Genomic DNA, 23,106 nt, shown 5'->3' with positions numbered 1-23,106 from the left:
TTGATTGTAATTCTCAATTTAACACTGTCAACATGATGGCTGTCCTCTTATTAAATTCTGCTGTGTTAAGGAAGAAATATTTATGTGATTAAATTTAGGCTCGACTTCTTCCTCTGATCCTGGGTTCTCTCGCGGCCGCGTGTTGGGACAGAAGCATAACATTGACGTCACAGAATTACAGAATTTAATCCAATCAGAAGAAAATATAAGATAGTACAGGAAACTGGAGAAACACAGATACAAACATTGTTACCTGAGACAAGAAGACAGAGAAAATATCAAGGACGTCCTTGGAGAAAGAGCTGGTGCAGAAGTAAAACTAAAATCAGCTTTTTCTGAATTGTTTCCCTTGTGCACAAACTTTTATACCTGTAGGCGTGTTTTCCTCTTAATGTATTCAAATAAGGCGTATCTCTACTTGACCAACTGGAAGCTATTTTTTGAGTGTCTGAGAAACATAGAACTTCCCTTTTTATTATCGGGATCAAAGACATCCTGCTCCTTTGTGTTAAATAAAATAAATAGAATGGTTTCCAGACCTCCCATGATTCAAGAGCCATCTGGGCCAAGAGAAACAGATGAATGAATCTCACAGGTAGCTGTGAAATTCTGGTTTCTCTTCTGCTCTGCCAGGAACAAACCTTTAATTCTGTATTTATTTTAATTCAATGAAAAGTTCTCCAGAAACCCAATTTGTTCTTCTGCACTCAGCATCTCCAAAGTTTAGTCCTGATATCAAATCAAAGCAATAGATAATATTAACAGAAAATAATGAAGTACAATTCCTGTTTTTAATTAGGAATTAGAAACAAATAAGAATTAAGACATTCATTCACCATAAACCTCAGTATTTTCTAATACTAAACAAAACATTTTCATTTGATTCTAATATAGTCAGAAATAATACAACTTCAAATACATTCATCATTGACTAAGTTAATTCTGAACTAGATAATAAAATTTTCAATCAAAGCATGTTATTAATAACTAAGAAAAATGTCTTACAAATTAAATGTTAGTGATTTAAAACATTTTATGTTATATTCAGTTTTTCACCATGTCAGATGTTAGTTTTGGAAGACTTCTCATCCTGGTTACGTGAACCGACCAAAGTTCCCCTTCTCAGAGTAATTCAAGTGATGCTGTCCTCCACCTTCCTGCATATGTTAATTTATGACCTCCTGTCTTTAATGATAAGACCCCAGGGGTCTGAGCAGAAACTCTCCTGCAGATCTATTTCAATACTTACCCAGCAATAGTTTTAGTTTCAAATCACTAACAGAAACCTGTTCAAAATTAAGAAATTTGTTCTAAAAGGTTTAAACTGTGTTAAACACTAAAAATAGTCATTTTCCTCAACAGCTGCAAAACATTTAGTGCAACACAAAGTAAATCAAAATCTAAAAAGTTTAGAATTTTAGCTTTAAATGAGTTGATTATCGTGGTTGGCCCTATTAATTTCTGAATTATTTATTTTTTTGCTTCAAAACAGCATAACATTAATTAATATGTCACAATGTTTGACATTGTCTAGCAAAATGTTTTTACATCAGGCTACATGGCTACTGCATTAATATATCAATGACCTACTCTAAGCTGCAGTTGTTTGCTGCTGAGCATGGTAATGTATGTGGCAAAAACAAACATTATTTTTTACATCAACTTATAAGTTATGGTAAACTTCTCCAGGAGCACTGCTGAATTGATTTAAACGCTGGGTGCTGTGGTGGCCAGGGGTTGGGCCCGACCTACGGGGGGAGGACTTGGTCCTCGATGCGGCTGTCGCTGGTTCAGATCCCGGCCTGGTGACCTTTGCTGCTTGTCTCTCTCATTACTACTTTCCTGTCCTAACACTTTCAAATAAAGGCCACTAGAGCCAAAACTTGGAAAAAAATTTATATATATTGACAGCACAAAATCAGCCCAGTACAGGTCCACGTTCTCCGATGAGAAAGACTCGCCTAGTATAAATTAAATACTAGGTGAGACCAGGAATAGGTGGTTTTCTGACCGATTGCCGTATACAGATCTTTAAATAAACTGATCTGCCGATTTTTATTTTGGCCAATACCAATGTCATTTGTCAGAAATGTTGCAAAGTATAGTGAGAAAGTTGACAATAGACTATTGTTAACTGCAAATGTTCAGACATAACCAGGTGGGCCAGTCAAGCCTCTCTCGTGGAAGAGCAGAAGAGGACAGTGGATAATATATATAGTAAAATTTAGGTTGGGGGGGAAAAATAAATAAATAAAAAAAGATAAATTTGTAATTACATACATGGTGCCAAAATGTCCAAAATGGCACATTTGGAATGTTTTCCTGGAATTTTATCAACCAATTCCTTTTTAAAATGTCTGTGCTTAATTTTTTTGGAATGAAATTTGGTCCAGTAAGTGGTCAGAGGTTCTGGGTTTCCAATGGATGCTTTTAAGGAAAATCCACATTACGTAATGCATTTTATTAGAATTTTTTATTTTTTATTTTGTATTTTTTTCACTGTGTGCCATAAGCATTTGCTGTTACTCAGTAATACAAATATTGATTTTTAGACCTCTAGAGTATTCTCTGGAATGTTACCTTTATTCTGATACCTGAACCAGTCAAATACATCTTGTAGTTCCTGAGATACATGGAATTCATTTTGGGGGAGTCATTTTCGAGAACTGTCTAAGAATTCTACAAAAAAGACGATTGGTTAGCTGGAGGTAAGACCCATACACATTAAATGCAAGTCGATTAAATAAAGAGAGAAAATGGCCCGATCATCGGATATTAATAGCAAATATTAATGCAAGTTGTTCATGGTAAGATCATCAGCTTTGTCGAGTACCTCTAAATAAGACAAAAATATGCATAGTGAGCAAAAAGGGTACCGGAATAAGGTAAACCTAAAAGGTAAGTTTTTATTTAAAAAACCAAACACAGAATTCATATAAGACAAATAAAATACAATAATTTCTTCACAATTTGAAGGAAAATGAAGATGTAGTTGCATTCATCAATACTGGTGATAAACTAAGCCTTCAAAAATAAAAAATACAGCTGGTTTATAGCGGGATGCTGTGTGAGGTACAGACGCTGTGCTAAAAACAAAACCTCCAACAACAGCAGACACTGGAAATCTTTGTGTGTGAGATGAAAGGTAATCTGTGCTGGCTGTGAGTTGTAAATTATTTTATTAGCCTAACTGTAAATAGTTTCAATAGTTAGAATAATGTATTCTTGCCTGCGTTCTGAACGCGACTTGCGCAGTAGAAGTAGAGTGGCTGCTTACGCATCGTGACATCAACTGATGATCCCTCTGTAGGATATAACGTAAACAACACAATAAGTTTATAGCTGGTGTGCAAATGATATAATTGTCTGACTGCTGCTTGCAGCAATCCACATTATTAGCAGAAATTGAGGAATCACTTGGGGGCCCCTATAGGGGCATGTAAATATATGTATGCATATATACATACACACACACACACACACACACACACACACACACACACACAGGCAATGCACATATTGTATTGCCGCTGGGAAACTGGTGGTTCTTTTCTCTTAAATCCACAAGTTAATATTTATATTTGTAGGTATTTTTATTTTTTTTAACATTTTTTTATTTTGACATACATTGACATAACAGGTCATATTCCCACCCATTCCTTACCTGCACAAAATTGGTACATCATTAAACAACAGTTGCACAGTCAAGCCAACATGACAAATTTATTTATTGCCTCCAGGGTTTCATGCTTTTTTTAAAAGCTTCAAAATCTGGTACATTTTTCCTATCCTAGTCTCGGACGTGTAGATAACCGAAAATACTTGACAGGGGAAGATTATATTCAGAACATTGTGAGCAAAAGAAGCAAAAGTTTCACTTATATATAAGTCACCTATCACACTATTCTCCACATACGCAAGACAGCATCGCTGAGACCTGGATTTTCACAAACAGGAGTATCAAAATAAACTTCCGGAGCTTTTAAAAAATGTTGTATCTGCTTCCAGATTCTGATAGTATTGCCAATGACAAAATTATTAGTATAAAGTAATTTACTGACTTTAATGGGACTGTTAAGGAGGGCAGTCTGGGATGTATTACAACAATTCAGACGTTCCAAAGATAACCAGGCAGGACAGGACCCATCAGATGAGACTGGGCCCTTCTTCCACCACGCCAGGATAAATGGGAAGCCCAGTAATATTGTTTGAAATCTGGTACGGAGAACCCACCCTACATCCCCAGTTCACACAAGTGTTTTTTGGAGAATCTGACACTTTCATAGCCCCAAATAAAGGGAATAATAGTAGAATTTAATTGTCTGAAGTAGGATACAATGACGTAATCGTGGTAACGCAACCATTTTAATGGCATTGATCCTACCAGACATGGATAGTGGGAGATTTCCTCCAGAAATCAATATTCTGCTTAAGTTGTAGAATTTTGCTCTGCCAGTTCAGTTTTTTTGTTACCACCATGCCCAAATATGTCAAGGAATCATAAGCTATCTTAAATGGTGTGGACCTCAAATACACCGGATCAGCCCTTGTAGTAAGGGGCATTAGTTCACTCTTGTCTCAATTAATAGAGAAACCTGAGAAGCTGCCAAAATTGTTGATCGTTGTCAAAAGAGGAGACAGTGATGCCTGTGGGTTAGAGACATAGAAGTATATTGTCAGCATACAGCAAAACATGATGCTTACGACTCAACATTTTGACAGGAGATATTAGGGGATTTTGCCTAATGCTGGCAGCCAGAGGTTCAATAATGAACGAGAAGAGAAATGAGGAGAGGGAGCAGTTCTGACTTGTCACCCGATGAATAGCAAATTGACAGGAGATGCTCTGATTAGTAATGACAGAAGCAGTTTGGTGCAAATAAATTATTTCAATCCATTTTGTAAACAGGGGTCCAAAACCACATTTTTTGAGAACATACATCATATAAGGCCATTCTATTTGATCAAATGCACATCTGAATGATTTGAATATAATATATTGAAAAGACAATGCAGATTAAAAAACATATGCCCAACTGGCATCAAGCCAGTCTGATCTGGGAGGATGATTATGTATGATTTGAGTCTATTGTCTAAAACTTTCCCAAGGATTTTAGTTTCTCAAGGCAACGATGAAATTGGGTGATAACTTCTGGATTTCGGGCAGGTTTAGGAATGAACGAAATATTGGCTGTGTATAAAGTGAGAGGCAGTCTTGACTCTTGCTTACTTAACATACGCAAAAGTAGAATTGATAATTTGAGACTGAATACTTTAAAGAACTCGACACTGAAGATGTCATGACCAGACGCTTTGTTGTTGGGAAGGGTAGAGGTAACAGATTCAATTTCCTGTAAAGTTATGCTGGCTTCCAATGCTTCCACCGAATCTGATGGTAGTCTCGGCAGAATCAAAATTTCAAAAAATCGTTCCATATTTTCAATGTCCAATTTCCCCTGTGACTGATAAACATTAGCATAAATGCCTGCTAAGCAGTCGTTTATTTTATCTGGATCTGTGAGTAAAGTCCCGTCTGCAAGCTTAATACAATGTGCAGCTCTAGAGGCCTGTATTGTTTAAGTTGCCAGGCTAATAGCTTATGGGGTTTGTCACCAAACTCATACTGATTTGTACCAGTAATTTAGAAACATTTCTTGACATATTAGAATTAAATTCATATCATAGAGCTGTTAATTTATTTAATGTATCTGGACACTGCTTTAATTTATGAGTTATGTAAGCTAGTCAGTGGGTCATCCGTCATCTAACCTCATCTTGGATTCTCTGCTTTTTGCTGCCTGAAACAAAATTATACATACCTTTATAACAGCCTTCATTGCTTCCCAGAGCATTGAATCCCCCTTGTCATTAGAGCTCAGGAATTACTTCATTTCATTTGAAATATAAGAGCAAAATTCCTTATCTTTCAACAGTGTTATTTAAACGCCAGTTCCACTAATGCTTTTTATAATTCAATTTAAGATTCAGCGACACAGGAGGGTAATCTGATATGTAAATATTATGATGTTTGCAGCTTGACACAGATGCTTGCAATCCAGAATCCAACAAAAAGTAATCCATCCTAGAGTAGGACTTATGTACTGCGGAAAAGTATAAATAATCTCTCCCAGTAGGATATAACAGTCTCCAAATGTCAACCAAGTTGTGGGATTGTAATACATTTTTAAGGGACTCATCACTCTCAAATAAATTAGACTCGGAGCATTCTCTATCTAAGACTGGGTCCAGGGTTAGGTTTAAGTCCCCTCCAATAATTATATTAGGGCCAACCCAATCCAGCACTACATTAAAAACATTTTCAGGGTTTCCCCCAGAAAGCCTGCTAAGCCTGGTGGTCAGGTCCCTGAGACGGTCCACTGGCGATCCAACAGGTTTTTGTATTATAAGATGTTAAGTTGACAGGAAATGTAAAAAATATTACTGGGTAATTATATGTTACAGGAAAACATAGCTTATCACTGGACTGAACCAGCATGATGAGGTTAGCGCTGGTTCGTTAACCACTAACCTTCCGGCCAACCAGGAACACAGACATAAACTTTATCAGCGCAGAGCAGACAGAGCCAGGCGCTGGGCAGCGTGTTGAGATACAAAAGCTGCACATAATTCTTTGTTCACAAATATAAATCATTCTCACTGCTCCCTCAATGCATAGCTCCGAAAGCGCGACTACAAGTTATTTCTGCAGTTCACATGGAGCTGCGCAACCCGAGCTAACTCTAGCGTGGGTTTTATACTCTTACCTTGGTCAAAAACTCTGGAAAGAAACATAATTCCTCACAGGGGTTGATGTAAATATCCATACAGGTCAGTCTGTGTCCAGTTTCAAAGAAAGGAGGCGCACGCGATCTGCGCTGAGGTAAACTACAGAAATCAAGCAGCGGCAGCACTCATCTGGCTTTAAATCCATAAAAAGATTATTTAGGGTGAAATAATGATGAAGTTGAGTCGGAGCTACTCCATATTGAGACCTAGGCCACGACCCCATTTGTAGGTAAATGATGAACAGGTTTCTTTGACTCTGTCTTTATCATTTCACAAATGTTTCTTAGAGGCTTCAAATTTTTATAGAGCACAGAAATTTTGATCGTTTAGTTCAGATTAGTCTTATGTTCAAACAATGTCTTCCAGGATCCTAACCCATTCCTTAGCCCTTCAATGGAGCCTGATGCCTTGCTTCGTAGTGCAGTTGCCCCTTTGCCCAGCAAGGAGCAGGGGAGACTAGGAGGTTCAGGCCGAAGTCTTGCTCCACTCCATTTCCCCTCTGAGCTACTTCCCTTCGATGAGGCTCTGAGGGATGTCTGCACCATCCGACCCTTGACAGAAGGAGATGTAGTGGTTCGACATAGTAACCAGCTTTTGGAGATGAAGACAGCTGAGCGCAGAGGTAATCTTAGCACTAACTATTAGAATATCTTGGGCTTCTAGTGCTATTTCGTCTATGAATCGGGTCATATTTTTGTGTATTCCTTGGCAGAAATGGAGAAGCAGATGAAGATTGAAAACTTGTTTGTCACTTGGCAGCAGAGATCAGCACAGTCTAACATGCCCATATCTGTAAGTATCCCAGTTGTGATCAGGAACCATTTGTCACAACATAATTAATTTTAATTTGGTTATAACCTAGTTCAGAAATGTATAGTTGTTCTGATCATGTTTGTGGCCCATCTGAGAGAGAAGTGTTGGCTGCAGTATTTAAGTAGCCAAGATTTTTCTCCTTCCTTTTCTGAACCTCCCAAAAAAAGAAGCACCTGGCAGCCCTTTTTCTTGCTTTAACGTGAATGAAGTTTTACTTTCCTTATAAAGGCTGGTGTCTGACACCGTAACACTTGAAGAGATAACTTCTAAAATGATCCTGATTTCTGTTTGGCACAAACATAGGCACTTCCTAAAGAAGTCTGCAGTCTAACTTGGCTCAGTGATTTACAGTAGACTCTACTGCCAGAAGTTGTGCTAAAATTGTATCACATACATTTAGTCACATTCTCAAAGGTATTGACTACGGCATGACCATCAGGCATATATCTGATTATATGTTCTTGTTCTGTCTTTTATGAATTACATCAATGAACCTTGTTAGACTGGTTTTTATCTTTGAAGTTCATGAAATTGCAATGGATCCCATTCTTTTCAAATCTTCCAATAATATTTTGCTGCAATAACTGTCCCTACAGGGAACAGATTTGGAGACTCTGAAGCAGTCATCAAGGCTTGTCCACTACTGTGCCACCCCACTTCTCTTTGACCCCGGCTTCCGTAAGCAAATTCAAGAGGAACCAACTCAGACTATTGTAAAGGCATGTATTCTATGTAAAGATTTTCTAAAACATGTATTGTTAAGAGAACCATCTGGTCAAAACAAAAATCATATCTTTTGCCAAAAAACAAGTTTCAAGTTGTTTAAACTATGTATTTCATGCACTGTTTATTTAAGAAACATCACCGTTTTTCTAACTGACATAAATGAAACTAAATGTTTCTTGTTTTACATCAGTTTGAGCTACTGAAAAAAATTCTAAAAAATCTTGTTTAAAGTTTAAAAATCAAGTAATGAGGACATCTGGCCCATTTCCTAACCTCCTACCAATTCCGATTTTTTTGTCAAATAGAATTTTTTTGCCGTGTCGTTCACACTTCCAAATATATGTGACTTGTATGTGTTCTCCAATGTGAACTGCAAACAACCTGAAAATGTCCCGCATATGCAGTAGAAGGCGCAATAATGTCACACATAGAGAGCATTCTCAGTGTTTTGCCAACTGCCATAAAAAAGTAGCGCTCAGTGTTTGCGGAAGGAAGCGTGGATGCTAATGGTGGAGCAACGTATCTTACGATTTTGAAGTTATTATCTGACCAGAGAAATCACATAAACAACTTGGTACTTATTACAGTCCACCATGGTTGTTTTTCTTCCCGCTTGGGCATGTCGGGACACAGAATAGTGACATTTGTTAAGTATCAATGACGTAAGTCGGTTGGATGCAACCTGGACGTTAAGTCACATTTGAATCTGATACGTATCTGGTATCCTAGTGGCCTGGGTCGCATTCGAAAAGAATCCAACCTTTGTTGTGCAGACTGTAAAAGATCAGATGCAGGTCGCAATATGTCAAAAAAATCGGAATTGAGTCACTTCAGGCTGCATTGTGTATTCAACCTTTATAGAATAGGCTCAAATTGCACAAATGCTTCACAAGTTAGGTCCTGTTTACATGATAATGATCCAACAAATATAGATTTTTTGGTAGCACTTTATTTGAAGGGATGTGCATAGGACTGACATGACACTGTCATAAACATGACATAACACCTGTCATGAACATAAAGAAGTCTTTATGAATGTCTATGACTGTTGTCATGAAGTATCATTTGGTTAATAATGTCACTTTTAATGCAAAGTTGCTCTAAAAGTTGCATTGAAAGTCCATTGAAAGTGCCAACTTTGCATGATTTTGTAAATAATGACAATTTAATGCAAAGTTGGCATTTTAATGGACTTTCAATGCTATTTTTAAAGCAACTTTGCATTAAAAGTGTCATTATTTACTGAATGACACTTCATGATAACTGTCATAGACATTCATAAAGACTTCTTTATGTTCATGACAGGTGTTATGTGATGTTTATGACAGTGTCATGTCAGTCCTATGCACACCCCATCAAATCAGTGTTACCGATTTATTTTTTATTTTTTTCCATTTCTATTAACACATTTACATGAAGACGTTCTAATTACAATCTTTGTTCACACAGTAACTGTACACATCAAAAAGGTGTAATGCCCTCGCCACGCCACCAGTTGGTGCTAGGTTCATAGAAACCAAGTGCGGATTCATAAAAAAAACATGTGTGTGTCTGATGAGAGTGCATTTGCAAGAAAGTGAAGGAGTGGGACATCTTCGCCGAAACACATTCTTTGAGCTTTCACTGTGTCTGTAGTTTTCTAGATAAGAGCGCTAAACAAGCATGAGCGTATTTTGCTGCCTGGGTGGTGTGGAGCGGTGAGGAGATGCTGGGGGGAATCGTACCTGATTGGGAAACATCAGTCGTTGTAACACCAGCATTGTCTGTAGTTTCTTCTTCTGTGGATTGTAGGAATCAGTTATATTTAGCGTCATACTATGCATGAGCTGGGGATTCCCTGACAGAAAAGATCCATGTATTCTGCTTACAAGACAACGGACACCGGAACGTTTTAGAACCATTTCACTCTAAAACCTGTTCTCAAACTGTGCCGTCATCAGAGAAAACATTCGCTATTTTCACGTAAATGTACTTCCATTTTCTCCAGAAATTGTTGTTGTGTAAACAGGGCCTTAAATGCAAACAAGTATAAGTAAAATAGAATTACAATTACAGTTAGAATAATTGTAATTCCTTAATTAGAATTGCTAAAGCGCAACAAAATTTAAAAATAGCAATTCTCGAATGCAGTGCAAATAAATAAACAAGTATATTTTAATAAATATTTTACAAATATATAGTAGAAACAAACAGAAACAGCAGAGATGTAAAGAAAATGATGATCAGGGTTTGGGTGAATTTGCAGTGTTCATAGTAACAACAGCTCTTGCGTAGAAACTTTTGTTTCTTTTTGTCTGTCTGTTCTTGTCTTTATTGCCCTAAAAAGCCTAAATAAGGGTAAGAATTTGAAGAGGTGGAGGTCAGGTTGTAAGGGGCCCATGATAACGCTGCAGAGGCAGCAGGTCCTGTAGATCTCCTCCAGAGATGGAAGAGGGCAGCCAATCAGTCTCTGGGTGGTGTTAATATCCCTCTGGAGCTGCTGCTGCTTGTCACAGTGCAGCTGTTGGACTGCAACCACGTTGCTCAACAGCAACTCCACAGATCAGGGATAGAAGGACACCAAGAGCTCAGTTCTCAGGTTATTCTTACTGAGAATCCTCAGTCTCTGCTCTGCCCTCTTCAGGACTGAAGTGGAGTTAGCATTCCAAGTTTGATCTTCACTGATGAAGATGCCCAGGAACCTGACATATGGCACCATCTCCACCCTGTTCCCATTTATAATAACGGGTCGAATGTCTGTTTTACATCTCATAAAGTCGGCAGTCAGTTCCTTTCACTTGGAGGTGTTCAAATGGAGGTTGTCGCGGTGTACCAGACAGGGTTCTGTAGGCAAGCTGGGGGGTTGAGTGTGGGTGGCAGGCATGAAATGATGTGACTCCGGACCAGGAATTTTACCGTCCTGGCAGAAGACTCAAAGCACTTCATGATGATGCAGGTTAGTTCCACTGATCATTAGTCATTGAGACTGCTAATGATGTGACTTTTTGGCATGAGGGATGATGGTGAAGGGCTTTAAGCATGGTGGAACAGAGCACTGGGTGGGGAACGGATTAAAGATACTGGTAAGAACCCCAGAACCAGTGGCGGAGCTAGACTTTTAAAGTTGGGGGGGCAAAAGGGGGGCCAGGACTACCTCTGGGGGTGCAAAATTTTAAATGTGTGTGTGTATATATATATAATTTTAAAAAATAACCAAACTGAATATTTGGTTATTTTTTAAGCCCCTCTGTCATTTGACATGTTATAATTAACACCTTTGACTGGCGCATAGAGACATGATAGACTTTATGCAAAGAGTTCATCACAGAGGAAACTAAAATCAATCAAATAAAAGATCCTTTCTGAATATCATCTCATAGACACTGAACTAAATGCGTCTTTCTGACCGGGAGCTGACAGCGTGTTGAAGAGTTATGGACACCTTGGTTAGGAAGCTCTGGTTGGACAGGTCATTTGACAAGTAACAATATTTCGGGTCGGACCAGAACTATTTGCCTGATGGTGGTTCAGGGTTCTAATGAGTTTACATTTAATGAGTTTGCAGCACACAGAGAAAACCTAAAGAGAATGTTATGATCTACTTATTGTAGTTTAAGTAGAGGAATAACAGCTGACTGTTGAGAGAGGAAATAAATTAAAGTACAAATTTGTTAGGCAGAAACAAGCGCAGAGCGCTGGGCAATTAATGCGCATAAATGCTCCACCGTTACGCTCAAATTAATCACACATGAGATGACAAACGCCAAATATACAATATATAGTTACTGCTTACATTAATGGTGTTTTAAAAACAAAACCAGTAAAAACTTAACTGAGTTAATATGTCAGATTCCCTCTTCACCCTCGTCTTGATAAGAACAGAGAGCAGTTCGCTGGTTTCTGTCCAGACTGTGATCAGCTGACCACTTGGTGCTCAGACAGTTTCAACTTTACGCACAGAGAACATCGTGAAGCTCATTATTAATCATACTAAGAACAATATCTGTCAGAGAATCATCTCTGATCTGGACGCTTTAACGGACCAGAGACTTTGGAGTGTCCAGCAGCTGATCCGCTTCTGCTGGTTTTTCTCCCGCTGAGGGATCAGGAAACGATCAGAGTTCTGCCGTCTTCTAATCACATAATTTCGTGAAATGTTACCTGATTTAAAAAACGATCTCGCAGAGAAATACTAAATGTTTCGCTTGATGACTACAAATTGGAAATAAAATGATTTTTTTCTTTGACGGACAACAAAAAAACTCTAGCGCCACCTCTGCTCCAAACTAGAACATTGTCGGCCCTCTTTGGTTTTTTCTCTTTTTTGCGGAGGATCAATAAATAACTTATTGGTGTTTTACCATCACCACCAGGTATGAAGTGCTTTAGCCTTTGAGTTGCACCACAACGCAGCACAACTGAAACACCCAGGAAAAGAATATCAGCTTGTTTTTATGAGTATAAAGGAGGCTGGTATCGCGCCTGATAAAAATCTATTTAATTATGTCATCACATGGATTTATATAAAGTTTTATAAATTTTCTTTTCATATATTTATTGTTTTTCTTTTTTAGATATTAGGTTGACTTAGAATGATTCCAAATAATGTACAGGAATAACCTGGTGCCGTTATATGTCAATCATCAGGGGGGGCCAATCAAATGTCAGGGGGGGCACTGGCCCCCCCGAGCCCTCCTCTGGCTCCCCCACTGCCCAGAACACACGTTCTTTGTAATATCAAGGTTGCAAATTTACTTTGAGAACAGAAGAAATAATTGAGAAGTAACTAGATTAAAAAAAAGTTATATAATCTCTATAAATGGTTAGAGATCATTTTCATGGATTGAAAATACTTTCTTAAATTGTGCTGAAGTGTGACACTCAAAATACAAGGACAGGGCTACCAACAGCTAAAGTAGCATAGCTCACCTAGACATTATTAGACATTACTAGAATCAGAAAACAAATCATGCAGGTTTAATACTATTTATTTCTGAGGAAAGACCGCAGGGATGCTCTGTCTTGCCTCTTGGTTTGACTACCTGTTTTTCCCTGCCAATGAAAATGTCCACCACTTAGTGGTCATTTTAAAAACATCTGTACAGCGTAATATCTCTATAAACAATTTTGGAGTATTGAAATGGAGTGCTGAGGTATTCCATTTCCCACACAAATAATGTCTTTGCCACTTCGACACAAGTACAGTGACAAACGTTCAGAGGATAAAAACACTAGACTCTGAGCAAAAATCTGATGACCCAGCTTTCCACCAGCACTGAAACAAACGCAGCACTTACACACTAATCAGAGGCTGTTGGACGTCTGAAATCAGTCTCAAACTCTCATCCACTTGTAAACTGATTTGTGCATAAATGCAGTTTTGTCTGTGTGTATCAGGCAACTCCTGCGTACTTATTTAACAATTTGAGGGTAAAGTTAAAGAATCTGTATTTCACTATTTATTTGTGGAAATTGTAGCTGTGTGTGTACTTTTTATATCCGTACATTCTTAACATTTGTGTGTGCATTTGACCATGTATTTCCAAGTATTCAAAGTTGTGTACAAAATGTTTTTTTACAGTTTATAAATCATGTTTCACTCATACAACTATCCAATGTTACACACAAACAGGCTTACACTAATTACAAGTCCAGTATTACATACACACCATTTTCTCACCATAGTTCTGGCACTTGAAACTTTTAAGTGCCAGAACTTGTTGCAGTTTTTCTTTTGTGTTCAGAAGTTCTGCAGCAATAATGGCTATTATTTTTTACCAAAGTCTGTGGACCCCATTTATTTTATCAACATATTTCCAGAAAAGGCATCGCTCCAGTGACTCCACATCGTCAGGTCGAGACCGAAGCTACAGCACTGATTCAGCCGACATGCTTCCAAGCCGAATAAAAGAGGAGCCATGGCTGCTTGAGATTTCTAACAACTTCCTTCAGCAGTACATCCAGTACCTGCAGAGCATGGGCTTCATTCTAGTCCAGGTCCGGCCTCCATCCCCCGCTCGCAGGTGTGTGATTGCAAGAATAGGTTCTTCTAGGTTCCCCTTTTAATGGCTTCTGGCAACCTTTGACCAACTAATCTTATTGGTTAAAAAGCATCGCCCACTTTCAATGTAAACACAGGTTTCCAACCTTTGTGCTCTGCCCACTAATCTCTCATCTCTCTGAAAGTATTGCCAGAGCCCGTGCTGCCATGCTGAGCTCCGTGTCGTTGGAAGGAAGGATGTCCTTTTCTTATGTCAAGCAGAAGAGTGAAGACAACCCTAAGGTTAATTGGCAAATGCAAAACTTGTTTGTAAACAAACACATACATTGGAAACTAACTTAGAAATTAAGGTTTATTCCTGTGTGCTGCTGCAATCTCACTAACAACTGCCAATTTTTTTGAAGTTCCTCAAAAATATACTATCTCTTTATATGGTGAGATAAAAAAGCTTTTCCTTTCGATATATGGAAAATTATGCCACAAAACGACATACACAGAATATTAAAAAAGTTCATTGGGGAGAGAAAAGGCCTTTAAATAACTTTTCCAGGATCACATGGAATTGAACCCACAGCTTTCTGCACGATGATGGCAACAGTTCTAAGAGTTCATCCCACAATCGGCCGCCTCCTTAGTTGTGTTTTATGAAGAAGACACTTCACCTGCTTTGCCTGCTGGTGGTGGTAGTAAAGTAAATGCTGGTGACTTATGATACACTGGGGAAATTTAAGAGACAGGTAATTGATGTATTAACACCAGGGTACTTTAAAAAGTCAACAATTCTGAATTAAGCACATGCATATCATGGAAATATATTCTGGTAGAGAATGTAAGACTGTTTCCGGAATCTAATTTGCAGACTTCAGGATCTGGCACGACTTCCTATCACCTCCAGAGAGCGCTGCCGGGTGGGATCGTGTTGATGGAACTGGCTTTTCAGGTGAGTCATTGATTATCAGTCCTTTTTGTTTAATAATTTAATAATTCAGTCATTAGAATAGAAATATTGTCTCACAAAGCTAAAATTTGCAAAACAATACAGCGTTGCATAATCAATTTAACTATAATCTTTAAGCATTTTTCATGTTGCAGACTTCTAGATGAGTTCAGTATCCACCTGAATGTTCTCCCTGTACTGGGACTCTATTCTCCATTCAAACATTTTGCTAATCACAACCTTGTGCTATACTGTTATTCTCCCAGGGGTGTTACTTTTGTGTAAAACAGTATGCACTGGAGTGTTCCCGCATCCCCATGGGCCAAACAGTCAACTCCCAGGTAAATATCACTTCTCACCACATAGCAGAAAGCAGTCATTCCCAGCCTGTTTTACGGTGGCCGACAGGTGCAAACGCGCAGCAACAGAGAAAAGATGCAAACAAAAAACTATTGCAGCAAACAAAAGAGACACAAAGAAAAAAGACTACAACCACAAATAAAATGCAGCAAACAAAAAGAGAGATGCAACCAAAAAGTGCTGAAAACAGAAGTGCTCCAGACCACTAGGGGGAGTCTGACAAAAAACAGCTGTGTCCAAATTTAGGGTCTGCATCCTTTAAAGCGGGTGTTCAGAAAAGCAGCAATGGCGACAAAATAAGTTTTGCTGTATTACACTTAAAATTACACAAAATGATTTTTACAAAGTCTTTAGGCGAGAATGTAGATGTATAGATCTGAAATATCTGCTCGGTTCATTAATAAATCATCTAATTCCAATATTGCTCCGACGTTTTCGGAGATGTCTGCTCATCCAGCTCCCCTCGCCTGCTGTCAGCTCCAGGTTCGGTACACCGAGAGAGAACGCACGTCTCCCGGCAAATCGTTATAAAAACTCCCGCTAGTTTTCCCCTATGAGTGGATGTGGAACACAGATATTAAGTCAGGTAGTAGTAACATCTTTTGGTTCACTAAAGTATTTAATTTATTCTTGAGCAAATGGGTTTGACTGATTAAAGTTAAGCCTTCAAACATAATAGTTTTATTTAACTGTAATGTCTTACTACCTGAGATCTGGAGAGTATTTGAAAATGAATAATATATTTTAGAATCAGACAGATTCCGTTTTTACTATGGAACAACCTTTATTACAAAAGGTGAAGAATAATACAGAAACTAAAAAATTCCTGCAGAAATTTTACGGGGCATGTCAAAGTGTGCCCGTCGGTTGGAATCCAGCGTTCTGATGCTTAAAATAATCATTAATGATAAGCTCAGCTAAATTGTAGTCAATAACCTGTGGAGAGGCAGAAGCATGTTGAATAAGCTGTACTTGTACCATTCATTATGTTAAAATTAATGCATATGCTAAAATTAGCCAATATGCTAATGTTAGCCTAAATGCTGGCAGTAGCATGTGAAGCAACACGACCATGTGGTTTTAATTTTACTTGCTCCATTCAGTATACTAAACATGTCTAATTAGAAAATTAGCTACTAGCTAACTTTAGGTAAAAGGCTAGTGCTAATGCACTGCCTTGCAGCAAGGCAGTGCATTAGTGGCTGTAGTCTTTTTTGTTTGCATCATTTCTCTGTTGCTGCGCGTTTGCACCTGTCGGCCACCGTACTGTTTTACTGGAACTGCATTCTCATTACAAATGTGCACAAATCTTTGCTTACATTCTACTAATGTCAAAAAAACACAGCTTTGCAATTACAGTGTTTCCATTAAATAAGAAATTAAATAAAAATCATTTTAAAGACTTATTGTTTACACGATAAGTCATTATAAATTATGGCAGCGATGGATGTAAACAGTTACATGAGATATATTCATAATTCAGCCACGGTGCTGAATTATCAGTCATCAGCATCTTATTCAGGCATTGGAGCAACAAGTCCCTTATGTTTGAGAGCGGCTATGCATGCGGCCTTTTGGGGAAATAGTAGTTGCCGATTTTACGTAAGAGCTGAGGATGAAACATGTTTGAATTACAAACAACTTTTCATGAACTGTGCGATTCTGTGAGAATTCTGGTGGAGCCAGATGTCCAAAAAAAACTAAAACACACCATCAAGCCTCCCTCCAGGTCCCTGTATTTTCAGGCAGTTTGTTTTTTCGTTTGAAATGAAAAAAGACTTGTTTTTTAATTTTTCATGTATTAAACCAAATTCAAAAATTGGTTAACGAGTCGTTATCCAATTTTTGATTTAGTGCATAAAATGAAAATGGAAAAAAACAGATAACGAGCGCTCAATTTCAATTTTCATGATTTCATTTTTAACAAGTGGTCTGACCCGGAAGTTCTCTCTGTGCCGCACGTTATATAGAGACCTGTTTTTGTACACTCGTCCAAAGCAATTAATTTGATCATGATCATACAGAAAACCTTAAACTCTGAATTTGTTTTGTATGCAAAGCTAAAGTTGGCATCTGAATGTAGCTTCCGATTCAGTAAATGGCTAAAAGACTAGTCCACCCAATGTTTTGCTGTCTTGAGTCTTTAATCTGCTCTAGTTTAAAACCTAGAACATTCTGACAGTCATTCTGACTTTAATCTCAGAATTCAAACTTTAATCTAAAAAAATTATCTTGCACATCAGTTGGTTAAAAAAATGTTATATAACCCTCCTCCGTGGTTTAACACCTCATAATTTGTCACACTTTTATAAGTGAAGTATGACAGTTCAATATGAAATGAAAACCTTTGTCCCCTTTATGACATTATATGCTTATAACTTATTAGACTAAACTGACTAAACACAATGAACAACTTTTGAGTTGATTCTTTCCATTATTTCTTTGCTCTGGATGTACAAGCAAGAAAATTTAAAATAATTATTTCATATTTAATTTGTATCAAGCTATATGTAGCCAGAGCTTCAACTGGGTGATTTATTTACAATACTTACTATATACTTACCAAGATTATTTTCTGTTATTATTATCAGATTGTAAGCTCAAATCTTACAAAATAAATGGAGACAAAATGTTTTTATAAAAATGTACTTATTACAATAACATACAAGCTGATATTTAGCCAATGTTTGGGGAATCATGAAAAAATATTCCTACAATTGATCTATATATAAAAGATGAGGAGACAGGAGGAGGAAGAGGATCTCTGGGAGATTCTGGGAACCTGGAGCTGAGGCCTCTCCTCCTGACCAGCTGCCTGCCTGAAACAATGAAAAATAAATCATTTTAAAAAAAAGTTCACACTGCACATAAGAAGCCAATTGAAGGAAAGTGTAAAAAACCTGATTAGCATGAGATTTTATGAAATTGATACTTTTCCATTTGCAAATTTATTTTCAGAATTTCAATTTGCACTATTGGTATAGTTAATGGAAACACTTTGTGAGCCCCTTTCTTCCTCTGTCAAACAGCTGTGGCCTCCACCACTGTGTGCACACATACAGCAACTAATACTAAAGAACATTAAACCCTTTTAGCGATACATATGCGAATCTTTGTTTTTAAAATGACAGAAGTTGCTCTTTTTCTAACTTTGTTCCGTGTTTCACGATGGAATCACTTTAGGATGGCCAACTATGGAAGCTCCAATGACATCACTTCTGTTTTATCACAAAAATTTCTTACAATAAAAATGTTCTGTCCATTCATCCCAGGGTTCCCCCAGCGTATTGTACACAAATAGAGCTCAAACTCAAAGATTAAACTCAGCATCAGATTGTTGCTATGGTAACAAAACAATCTAACTATGAAGATTGTTCTTTGAACTTTTACAAAGTAAACTTACCAGCTCCTTAAAATCTTAAGTTTAAATTTTAAGCAACTTAAAATAATTTTTTGTATGCTGAAACATTAAGTCAATTTTAACAGCATTGACATTTTTAGTGAACAAAAGTACAAATGTATCTGTGGTTTGTGTTAAAATATTAGCATTGTGGGCCCTGGGGGGCCTTCTGGAGCTGCTGACTTAATTTGGATTAAACAGAAGTACAAATGATTGATATTCATTTTATTTTTATTTTTATTTATTTATTTTTTTTGATTTGTTGTTTTATGACTCGACAGTTGTGGTTTTAAATGACATTTCACTGGCAATGTCTTCTTGTAACATATAACTATGTACATATATATTTGCATTTCCTGTCTATTTAAAATCTTTTGATACAAAAACACGGTGGACCGCCTCGGCACCCCGACGACTTGGCTTAGCAAGTTTTCTGGGGGAAACCCTGCATCCTTTATCTTATACACTTATCCCTACAGGACTGGTGAGGGCTGATCAAATTTTTGATTCATTGTTTTCTCGATAATATTCAGTTAATGCACTGGGATGCCTTTGGGGGGCGTTTGGTCGAAGGTAAACTTTGCACCTTAAATCCACAACACCAGTTTAGACTTTGAGCAACTTGGTAAAACTGTCTTGTGTAACATTAAACCATGCTTGGCTGCAACTGTATCGATGGCAGCTCTTCTTCTATTCAGTGTTTGTAGCTTCTTGGCGCAGCTCCGCTCCTGCTACTGGTAGCTTCACCACGCTAACACAGCTCACCAACAGTTCAGTGTTACACCGGCTGATGGCGCTGCTGTGATTCACTTGTCTGGAGTCTGATTTTAAAATATTTAATGTTTTATTGAGGATTTTTGTACATATGTTTTGGTAGTGCTGTGATCATGTCAAAGCAGCAACTTATATTAAAAAGTGTTTTATTTCCGTTTGAAGGCTGCATGCTTCCATGGAAGGATAACAGAAAATCGCTCTTATAAACATGTAGTTACTAAAATCACGATACCCTGACTTAGTATCCCTCTGAAAAATGAACCCATTTAAATAAAGAAATCCCTCCATGGGTGATACCACGATAGAGAGCCTTCATTTTATAGCGTTAACACGGTGCTGTAAGTGGTCCGGTATGAAACGGGGTGATAGAACAACACAGCACTTTTAAATTTCAATATTCAGAATGCAGAAATTGTTTCAGTTGTTTTAAAAGGTTTATGTCAGTCTGCCTTTTCCCCATCAATACGCTTCCCGACCGCCCTGCACCTTAGGGGTTAAAAAAAAAAAAAAAAAAACGACGCGCGCAAAACTCTGAAACAGGAGAAGCGGGACATAAAACGGAGCGACGAACTAGATGTGAATTATGGCATAAAAACAGAGAATCTGACGCTGAACAGTGAAAAATCAACACATGATGTGAAACACATGACGATTAGGAGGCGCAGCAGGTGATGAGTGAAGATTACTGATGGTCAATAAACGATAAAATAAATGTAGCAACAGGAAAGAAACTAAAGTGGACATAGCAATAAACCAAGAGAGGATAAAACTAATCAAATGAAACTAAATGAAAATGAATGAAGAACAAAATGCAAGAATAAACTAAGAAACTAAAGTAAATACAGAGGAATAAACTGGTATGGCAAGACCTTTAGAGCAATAATTAATACAGAGACTGTATGGCAAGAATAAACAGACACTGTTTCCACATAAAAGGTAAAATAATATTGTTGAAGTGTCATGGGTTTGTTGAGACCACATCTAGTACTGAGAATAAATATATCTTACTGACCATAACAGTAAAGAACTGATCACTTATTTATGTTTTAATTAGATTTGATATATTAATTTCTTCAATATTATTTTTCATGTCAGTGTTAATGTCATGAGGCTGATGACTCCATGACACTTTCAATTTGACTCATTAGGATTTGAATAAGAACCAGATTTGTTCTTTGTAATTTCTGTCCAGTAAAACTATTAATCTATAATCAATAGACAGGTCTATATAAAGATATAATCCATGTTTCTGTCTCATATTTGTTTGACATTAAAAGGACCTGGAACTTTTGTTTTTCCACTGAAAGCTCTGGTTTGAACAATAAATGCCATGTGGGTGAAGTTTTATGGATGATACTCTGATGTCCCATTCTCCTGAAGGCAGCACAGAGCTGCACCACCAGAAACTGACAAACACTGAAGAGAAGAAGAGTTATGATTAATGTAGTTACAGTTCTATCCATGTTTTAATGTTGCAGAGCTCAGTCGCTTTGCAAATAGATCAGTTTAAACTGGCATGTTGAACATCTTTTATCTGGTCATTTTGTGGAATATTTAACAACTAGAAAATGGCACAAAATAGGAATATTTATCCACTCTGATTGGCTGCTGATTGGCTGAAATTATTTTTGATGATAAATACAGAAACAAGCATAAAAATCAAAACATCTACAATAGTGATAGTAATATTAATGATAAAATAATAGTCAGTGCAACGTAGCCTGCAAATTGTTTGTTGGGGGGCGGAGAGGGACCTGGATAAAGGCTGGGGGGGCGCTGGGCTGAAAAAGGTTGAGAAACACTGATCTAGAATAAACGTCCACATTCCCACTCAAAGGACTTTCTGACATGTCTGTCTTTAAATCCCGGCTGAACGCTCTACTGTTCAAACAGGCATTTGAACAATCTCTTAATTAATTAATACATTTTTTAATTTGGATTATTTTTTTCTTTTAAATGTATTTTTGTGAGGTGACCTGAAAGCACCTTATGAATAAAATAATAATAATTATTATAAATACTTATACTGCCACAAACTAGGACGTTGCCATGGTTATTGCTTCTTGTGGTGTCAGACTTCTGGGTATTTATACTAATTTACATATTTATTTATGGGTGGCGACAGATCGGATCAGCATCTGCACTCTATTCCCCGCAAATTGGGATTTATAAAGGAAAGGTGCGCAGCTACGAGCGAAGGCACAGCTTTTTTTTTTAACCCCTAAGGTGCAGGGCGGTCGGGAAGCGTATCGATGGGGAAAAGGCAGACTGACATAAACCTTTTAAAACAACGGAAACAATTTCTGCATTCTGATTATTGAAATTTAAAAGTGCTGTGTTGTTCTATCACCCCGTTTCATACCGGACCACTTACAGCACCGTGTTAACGCTATAAAATGAAGGCTCTCTATCGTGGTATCACCCATGGAGGGATTTCTTTATTTAAATGGGTTCATTTTTCAGAGGGATACAGTGAGGGTATCGTGATTTTAGCTACCAGTAGCAGGAGAACGGAGCTGCGCCAAGAAGCTAACAGAAGCTACAAACACTGAATAGAAGAAGAGCTGCCATCAATACAGTTGCAGCCAAGCATAATTTAATGTTACACAATACAGTTTTACCAAGTTGCTCAAAGTCTAAACTGGTGTTGTTGTGGATTTAAGGTGTAAAGTTTACCTTCGACCAAACGCCCCCCAAAGGCATCCCAGGCCCCCCTTTTGTAAAAATGTCTGCCAGCGCCCCCTGCCGTCCTCTGAACGCCCCCTGGGGGGCGGTTCTGCCCACATTGAGAACCGCTAGTCTAAATAGTGGAATCATGTGCATAAGTTGTACATTTACAGAGTAGAGATGCTTTCTGTCCTTAAAGGTGCATTCACAAAGTGGACCTGGCTCAACTGAAGGATGACTGCAGCTGGACCGGTACCACACGGCTCCTTCTTTAAGTTTTGCTCAGAGCTCCAGGATGATCCGTCTGGAGCTCTGGGTTAGATGATCAGTCTAACCCAGATGATGATGATAAGCCATCATCAACATTTCCCAGCAGATCAATATGATCTCTGATCAATCGCTCCATCTGAATCCTTCCATTGGTGATGTTCTCCATCAGAGCCAAAGCGCTCCTCAATTACGCGGCTCACCTTTGCGCAGCTACTTACATATGTGTGATTGTCTATACACCTTGATCACCTTAAAAATAATCAAACCTGAACTTTTTAGAGTTAATCTGCTGATCAAACTCAGTTTTCTTTTTTTAGTGAGAATGAAATGACCCCATGGATGCATGAAATCTATGGGGTCATTTCATTCTTGCTAACCAACCGGCTCGCAGTG

At 37.9% G+C, this 23,106-nt stretch overlaps 1 protein-coding gene across 11 annotated transcripts in view; it reads left to right on the top strand.

Annotated features, from left to right (window-relative positions):
- szt2 (SZT2 subunit of KICSTOR complex) overlaps positions 1–23,106 on the top strand; it is a 165,600-nt gene that overhangs the window by 126,014 nt on the left and 16,480 nt on the right. For all 11 annotated transcript variants that reach the window (XM_081606674.1, XM_081606677.1, XM_081606670.1 and 8 more), the window contains 7 exons: positions 7,153–7,408; positions 7,499–7,578; positions 8,196–8,318; positions 14,125–14,327; positions 14,491–14,587; positions 15,165–15,245; positions 15,509–15,583. In XM_081606674.1, the coding sequence (XP_081462800.1) occupies positions 7,153–7,408; positions 7,499–7,578; positions 8,196–8,318; positions 14,125–14,327; positions 14,491–14,587; positions 15,165–15,245; positions 15,509–15,583 (915 nt within the window). The remainder of the gene's footprint in view (positions 1–7,152; positions 7,409–7,498; positions 7,579–8,195; positions 8,319–14,124; positions 14,328–14,490; positions 14,588–15,164; positions 15,246–15,508; positions 15,584–23,106) is intronic.

Source organism: Poecilia reticulata, chromosome 4 (genome assembly GCF_904066995.2).
Source record: "Poecilia reticulata chromosome 4, P_reticulata-male-v2, whole genome shotgun sequence".
In the NCBI taxonomy this organism is placed as follows: domain Eukaryota; kingdom Metazoa; phylum Chordata; class Actinopteri; order Cyprinodontiformes; family Poeciliidae; genus Poecilia; species Poecilia reticulata.
Note: the sequence above shows the minus strand (reverse complement) of the source record. Positions and strands in the feature narration are given on the sequence as shown.